The following is an 8,341-nucleotide window of genomic DNA, read 5'->3' as shown; positions in this document are numbered from 1 at the left end:
TCTCTCTCTCGCTCTCTCTCTTTCCCATCTCTCTCTCCCATCTCCCCTCTCTCTCTCCCCCTCTCTCCCCTCTCTCTCTCCCCCTCTCTCCCCTCTCTCTCTCCATATCTCCCCTCTCTCTCTCCCCATATCTCCTCTCTCTCTCTCCCATCTCTCTCTCTCCCATCTCCCCTCTCTCTCTCCCCCTCTCTCTCCATATCTCCCCTCTCTCTCTCCCCATATCTCCCCTCTCTCTCCCCTTATAATCTCTCTCCATATCTCCCCTCTCTCTCTCCCCATATCTCCCCTCTCTCCCCTTATAATCTCTCTCCTCCTCTCCCTTGTCTCTCCTTCGCTCCCTCTACTCCCCCCCCCTCCTCCTCCTCCCCAGATGATGCTGTGACAGGGGAGCTCTCCAAGCTGCTGAATGAGATGAAGATGTGTCGGGACAGAGACTACTCCTTTGAGGTGTGTTATGTTGCTATTCTCTTCATCTTTATCTTATAGATCCTTGTGTTGTCTTTGGAATCATGTTGCTATTCTCTTCATCTTTATCTTATAGATCCTTGTGTTGTCTTTGGAATCATTGCTGATGCTTGTGGTGATAAAACCAAGTCATTAAATTACTACCTCACTCTACTCTACTCTACTTAGGAGCTCTGCCAGACCATCTCATCCCACTCTCATTCCATGGAGAGCTTTGGCAGCGGTCACCTATCAGACGAGGAGCGACGCAGTAACGGCACCCTGAGCAGAGTCAGAAAGGTGAGCACCATTTTGGATCAGGGAGGAAGGATGGGACCAGGGGGAATCAAGGGGGATGTGGAGGGTGAGGACCATTTTGGATCAGGGAGGGTGGATGGGACCAGGGGGAATCAAGGGGGATGTGGAGGGTGATGACCATTTTGGATCAGGGAGGAAGGATGGGACCAGGGGTAATCAAGGGGGATGTGGAGGGTGATGACCATTTTGGATCAGGGAGGGTGGATGGGACCAGGGGTAATCAAGGGGGATGTGGAGGGTGAGGACCATTTTGGATCAGGGAGGGTGGATGGGACCAGGGGTAATCACGGGGGATGTGGAGGGTGATGACCATTTTGGATCAGGGAGGAAGGATGGGACCAGGGGGAATCAAGGGGGATGTGGAGGGTGAGGACCATTTTGGATCAGGGAGGGTGGATGGGACCAGGGGGAATCAAGGGGGATGTGGAGGGTGATGACCATTTTGGATCAGGGAGGAAGGATGGGACCAGGGGTAATCAAGGGGGATGTGGAGGGTGATGACCATTTTGGATCAGGGAGGGTGGATGGGACCAGGGGTAATCAAGGGGGATGTGGAGGGTGAGGACCATTTTGGATCAGGGAGGGTGGATGGGACCAGGGGTAATCACGGGGGATGTGGAGGGTGATGACCATTTTGGATCAGGGAGGAAGGATGGGACCAGGGGTAATCAAGGGGGATGTGGAGGGTGAGGACCATTTTGGATCAGGGAGGGTGGATGGGACCAGGGGGAATCAAGGGGGATGTGGAGGGTGATGACCATTTTGGATCAGGGAGGGTGGATGGGACCAGGGGTAATCACGGGGGATGTGGAGGGTGAGGACCATTTTGGATCAGGGAGGAAGGATGGGACCAGGGGTAATCAAGGGGGATGTGGAGGGTGATGACCATTTTGGATCAGGGAGGGTGGATGGGACCAGGGGGAATCACGGGGGATGTGGAGGGTGATGACCATTTTGGATCAGGGAGGGTGGATGGGACCAGGGGGAATCACGGGGGATGTGGAGGGTGAGGACCATTTTGGATCAGGGAGGGTGGATGGGACCAGGAGTGATCAAGGGGGATGTGGAGGGTGATGACCATTTTGGATCAGGGAGGGTGGATGGGACCAGGGGGAATCAAGGGGGATGTGGAGGGTGAGGACCATTTTGGATCAGGGAGGAAGGATGGGACCAGGGGTAATCAAGGGGGATGTGGAGGGTGATGACCATTTTGGATCAGGGAGGGTGGATGGGACCAGGAGTAATCACGGGGGATGTGGAGGGTGAGGACCATTTTGGATCAGGGAGGGTGGATGGGACCAGGGGGAATCACGGGGGATGTGGAGGGTGAGGACCATTTTGGATCAGGGAGGGTGGATGGGACCAGGGGGAATCACGGGGGATGTGGAGGGTGAGGACCATTTTGGATCAGGGAGGGTGGATGGGACCAGGGGTAATCAAGGGGGATGTGGAGGGTGAGGACCATTTTGGATCAGGGAGGGTGGATGGGACCAGGGGTAATCAAGGGGGATGTGGAGGGTGAGGACCATTTTGGATCAGGGAGGGTGGATGGGACCAGGGGTAATCAAGGGGGATGTGGAGGGTGAGGACCATTTTGGATCAGGGAGGAAGGATGGGACCAGGAGTAATCAAGGGGGATGTGGAGGGTGATGACCATTTTGGATCAGGGAGGGTGGATGGGACCAGGGGTAATCAAGGGGGATGTGGAGGGTGAGGACCATTTTGGATCAGGGAGGAAGGATGGGACCAGGGGTAATCAAGGGGGATGTGGAGGGTGAGGACCATTTTGGATCAGGGAGGAAGGATGGGACCAGGAGTAATCAAGGGGGATGTGGAGGGTGATGACCATTTTGGATCAGGGAGGGTGGATGGGACCAGGGGTAATCAAGGTGGATGTGGAGGGTGAGGACTGTTTTGGATCAGGGAGGGTGGATGGGACCAGGGGTAATCAAGGTGGATGTGGAGGGTGAGGACCATTTTGGATCAGGGAGGGTGGATGGGACCAGGAGTAATCAAGGGGGATGTGGAGGGTGATGACCATTTTGGATCAGGGAGGAAGGATGGGACCAGGAGTAATCAAGGGGGATGTGGAGGGTGATGACCATTTTGGATCAGGGAGGGTGGATGGGACCAGGAGTAATCAAGGGGGATGTGGAGGGTGATGACCATTTTGGATCAGGGAGGAAGGATGGGACCAGGGGGAATCAAGGGGGATGTGGAGGGTGATGACCATTTTGGATCAGGGAGGAAGGATGGGACCAGGAGTAATCAAGGGGGATGTGGAGGGTGATGACCATTTTGGATCAGGGAGGGTGGATGGGACCAGGGGTAATCAAGGGGGATGTGGAGGGTGATGACCATTTTGGATCAGGGAGGGTGGATGGGACCAGGGGTAATCAAGGGGGATGTGGAGGGTGAGGACCATTTTGGATCAGGGAGGGTGGATGGGACCAGGAGTAATCAAGGGGGATGTGGAGGATGAGGACCATTTTCGCAATGTTGCGTCTGTGGTATCGTACCGTCGTATTGTTATTCTTGGATTGGAAAACCATGTTCTACTGCATCACTCTGGGGTCCATTACTGTAGTAGCATTTAGTCACCAGGAGAGGGCAGCCTCAGACACGCTGTAAGGCAGACATGTTTACTGAACAAAAACATAAACGCAACATTCAACAATTTCAAAGATTTTACTGGGTTACCGTTCATGTAACGAAATCAGTTAATTTAAATTAATTAATTAGGGCCTAATCTTTTGATTTCACATGACTGGGAATACAGAAACATCTATTAGTCACAGATACCTTAAACAAAAAGTAGGGGCGTAGATCAGAAACCAGTCAGCATCTGGTGTGACCACCATTTGCCTCACGCTGCGAATAGAGTTGATCAGGATGATGATTGTGGGCTGTGGAATGTTGTCCCACTCCTCATCAATGGCTGTGCGAAGTTGCTGGATATTTGCGGGGACTCGAACACACTGTCGTACACGTCGATCCAGAGCATCACATACGTGCTCAATGGGTGACATGTCTGGTGAGTATGTCTGAGTATGCAGGCCATGAAGGAACTGAGACATTTTCAGCTTCCAGGAATTGTGTTCAGATCCTTGCAACATGCTGAAACTTGAGGTGAAGGTGACGGATGAATGGCACGACAACGGGCCTCAGGATCTCGTCACAGTATCTACGTGCTTTCAAATTGCCATCAATAAATACACGTGTTCGTTGTCCGTAGCTTATGCCTGCCCATACCATAACCTCACCTCCACCATGGAGCACTCTGTTCACAACGTTGACATCAGCAAACTGCTCTCCCACACGATGCCATACGCGCTGTCTGCCATCTGACCGAAACAGTTGAAACCAGGATTAATCCGTGAAGAGCACACTTCGCCAGCGTGCCAGTGGCCATTGAAGGTGAGCATTTGCCCACTGAAGTCGGTTACGACCCTGGTGAGGACGGCGAGCACGCAGATGAGCATCCCTGAGACGGTTTCTGACAGTTTGTGCAGAAATTCTTCGGTTATGCAAACCCACAGTTCCATCAGCTGTCCGGGTGGCTGGTCTCAGACGATCCCGCAGGTGAAGAAGCCCGATGTGGAAGTCCTGGGCTGGCATGGATAGACATGGTCTGCGGTTGTGAGGCCTGTTGAACGTAATGCCAAATTCTCTAAAATGACATTGGAGGCGGCTTATGGTAGAGAAATGAATATTACATTCTCTGGCAACTGCTCTGGTGGACATTCCTGCAGTCAGCATGCCAATTGCACACTCCCTCAAAACTTGAGACATCTGTGGCAATATGTTGTGTGACAAAACTGCACATTTTAGAGTGGCCTTTTATTGTCCCCAGCACAGGGTCCACCTGTGTAATGACCATGCTGTTTAATCATCTTCTTGATATCCCACACCTGTCAGGTGGTGGATTGGTCTTGTCAAAGGAGAAATTCTCACTAACAAGGATGTGAACAAATTTGTGAACAAAATGTTAGAGAAATACGTTTTTCGTTCGTATGGAACATTTCTGGGATCGTTTATTTCAGATCATGTATTTGGGGAGTTTCTCCCTTCTCTGCAGATCCACTTAAGCTCTGTCAGGTTGGATGGGGGGTCTCTCCAGAGATGTTTGATCGGGTTCAAGTCTAGGCTCTGGCTGGGCCACTCAACCATAAAGGCCTGATAGGTGGAGCGCAGCAGAAATGGTTATCCTTCTGGAAGATTCCACCATCTCCACAGAGGAACTCTGGAGCTCTGTCAGAGTGACCATCGTGTTCTTGGTCACCTCCCGGACCAAGGCCCTTTTCCCCTGATTGCTCAGTTTGGCCGGGCGGCCAGCTCTAGGAAGAGTCTTGGTGGTTCCAAACTTCTTCAATTTAAGAATGATTGAGGCCACTGTGTTCTTGGTGACCTTCAATGCTGCAGACATTTTTTGGTACCCTTCCCCAGATCTGTGCCCAACACAAGCTCTTATGCCAATTCCTTCGACCTCATGGCTTGGTTTTTGCTGCATGCACTGTCAACTGTGGGACCTTATATAGACAGGTGTGTGCCTTTCCAAATCATGTCCAATCAATACAATTTACTACAGGTGGACTCCAAGTTGTAGAAACATCTCAAGGATGATCCATGGAAACAGGATGCACCTGAGCTCAATTTCAAGTTTTATAGCAAAGGGTCTGAATACTTATGTAAATAAGGTATTCCTGTTTTAAATTTCTAATACATTTGCTAAAATAAAATGAAAACTGTTTTCGCTTTGTCATTATGGGGTATTGTGTGTAGATTGATGAGGAAGAAAATGAATTCAATCCATTTTAGAATAAGGCTGTAACATAACAAAATGTGTAAAAGGGGAAGGTGGCGGAATACTTTCAGAATGCACTGTATATTTCTGTTCAGTATAGTGCATCCTCCTTCCTTCCGTGAAGTAACCACTGATCTGACATGACTGGATTGGTGAAAGCTATGTAATGGAATCCTTGCTTTACATCAAATCAGTGATTTTGCTGGAATTCACTTGTAGGAAGGCAGTAAGGTAGGAAGGAAGGGTGCGTGTTTTAGTATTAGAACAAGGCCTTGGTCAGCCTAGCTTCACCCCTGAGAGCTGATTGGTAGAAGGGCTTTCATCTCGTTTCTCTCGTTTCTAGGGAGATTGATACCTGTGGCGTTTGGCGCGGCACACTAACAGGAATTGATCTGGTCTGAATCAAACCACTGCCGCTGTGTGTGTGGTGGGAGTGGGTGGCTTGATGGAGCAACAGTCTCTGGGCTGGCCTTGGCCTTGGTTTAATAGAAGCACAAACACGTCTCAATCAGTCACACACTGAGGCGACGATGTAGGCGCAAACACAAACACACACACACACACACATACACAGAGCACATGTAATGGAGAGGGTTACGTACAGTATGCATTAGATTTTGTGTCTTCATGGTCAGTGTCTGTATGTGTGTCTCATACTTATTTGTATGGCTCTCTATGGATCTGGATGTGTGAATAAGTCCCCTGCGCCCATACAGGCCTATGGGCTCATTTGTATGCATGCACGACCATTAGCATGACACACTGTAAATGTCAGAGAGTGGTGCAGCGTCTGTCCATCAGACACACTGATGAATAAAAACATGGTCATCGTCCATATCTGCTGTAGGACACACTCATCAACTTCCTGGTTCCAGAGCTGAGGTATAACCATAGACATAGTGTTGGATGTCTATGTGTGTAGCCCACTGCCCTCCTCACTACGTCTGCTGTACACTACGGAAGGGCCTCGCTGGCTAGTAGCGAAGCCTCTTGGCAACGAATCAACATGCTGGTTACTGAATAGAACAAGTCAACAGCCAGGTCACAAATAGGTGTTTGTCATGTTTGTTTAATAATGATGTAACATCAACGAATGACATATCAGGTGTCAATGTGGTGGCCCGTACCGACATGGTCTTGGTGGCCCGTACCGACATGGCCTTGGTGACCCGTACCGACATGGCCTTGGTGGCCCGTACCGACATGGTCTTGGTGGCCCGTACCGACATGGCCTTGGTGGCCCGTACCGACATGGTCTTGGTGGCCCGTACCGACATGGCCTTGGAGGCCCGTACCGACATGGCCTTGGAGGCCCGTACCGACATGGCCTTGGTGGCCCGTACCGACATGGCCTTGGTGGCCCGTACCGACATGGCCTTGGTGGCCCGTACCGACATGGCCTTGGAGGCCCGTACCGACATGGCCTTGGTGGCCCGTACCGACATGGCCTTGGTGGCCCGTACCGACATGGCCTTGGTGGCCCGTACCGACATGGCCTTGGTGGCCCGTACCGACATGGCCTTGGAGGCCCGTACCGACATGGCCTTGGTGACCCGTACCGACATGGCCTTGGAGGCCCGTACCGACATGGCCTTGGAGGCCCGTACCGACATGGCCTTGGTGGCCCGTACCGACATGGCCTTGGAGGCCCGTACCGCCATCGACATGGCCTTGGAGGCCCGTACCGCCATCGACATGGCCTTGGAGGCCCGTACCGACATGGCCTTGGAGGCCCGTACCGACATGGCCTTGGTGGCCCGTACCGACATGGCCTTGGAGGCCCGTACCGACATGGCCTTGGTGGCCCGTACCGACATGGCCTTGGTGGCCCGTACCGACATGGCCTTGGTGGCCCGTACCGACATGGCCTTGGTGGCCCGTACCGACATGGCCTTGGAGGCCCGTACCGACATGGCCTTGGTGACCCGTACCGACATGGCCTTGGAGGCCCGTACCGACATGGCCTTGGAGGCCCGTACCGACATGGCCTTGGTGGCCCGTACCGACATGGCCTTGGAGGCCCGTACCGCCATCGACATGGCCTTGGAGGCCCGTACCGCCATCGACATGGCCTTGGAGGCCCGTACCGACATGGCCTTGGTGGCCTATTGTTTATGTACTGTAAGGGACGTCTGTACTGTTGTGTCTACAACTTGAATGTCTCTTCCATGACAATTCTGTGATTGTCACGTGTGATTGTAAGATGACCATTGACAATTGACAACAATTGACAACAGTCAAGCCCACACTACCTTAATAGTAGAACACAACAAACCAGCTTTTCCCCCACTAAACAAAGTACTTTGTGGTGTGAGAAAGTCAGGGAGTCCCACTACTCTACCCCCAGGCTTCCAACGGGCCTAGCTCTGACAAATCACCTCTACCATTCAACAGAGAACAATAAATATTCATTAGATAAGGACATGCTAATATTATTCCACCAGAGTGTATCATCATTCAACTGATCAGACCTGGAAGGACCTGGCTGCCTGAGTCCATGTTGAAGCCTGTGTCCCAAATGGAACCCTTTCTGGCAGCCTTTATGGCACCTTTTCTAGATCAAAGTAGTGCCCTAGTATGTAGGGAATAGGGTCCAATTTGGCACATGGGAAAAATAATAACCTATCAGTGTTAAGGTCATCTAATAGACCTGAAGACTGTCTGTCTGTCTGTCTGTCTGTCTGTCTGTCTGTCTGTCTGTCTGTCTGTCTGTCTGTCTGTCTGTCTGTCTGTCTGTCTGTCTGTCTGTCTGTCTGTCTGTCTGTCTGTCTGTCT

The 8,341-nt window shown here is 51.7% G+C and overlaps 1 protein-coding gene across 1 annotated transcript in view; it reads left to right on the top strand.

Moving 5' to 3' along the window:
• Window positions 1–8,341, top strand: part of LOC120031839 (ankyrin repeat and sterile alpha motif domain-containing protein 1B-like) — a 231,310-nt gene that overhangs the window by 19,076 nt on the left and 203,893 nt on the right. The window contains exons 4-5 of the mRNA XM_038977659.1: window positions 371–447; window positions 634–744. Coding sequence (XP_038833587.1) covers window positions 371–447; window positions 634–744 — 188 coding nt within the window. The remainder of the gene's footprint in view (window positions 1–370; window positions 448–633; window positions 745–8,341) is intronic.

This window comes from Salvelinus namaycush, chromosome 38 (genome assembly GCF_016432855.1).
Source record: "Salvelinus namaycush isolate Seneca chromosome 38, SaNama_1.0, whole genome shotgun sequence".
Lineage (NCBI taxonomy): Eukaryota > Metazoa > Chordata > Actinopteri > Salmoniformes > Salmonidae > Salvelinus > Salvelinus namaycush.
The sequence above is the reverse complement of the archived record's forward strand: the minus strand, read 5'-3'. Positions and strand labels throughout refer to the sequence as shown.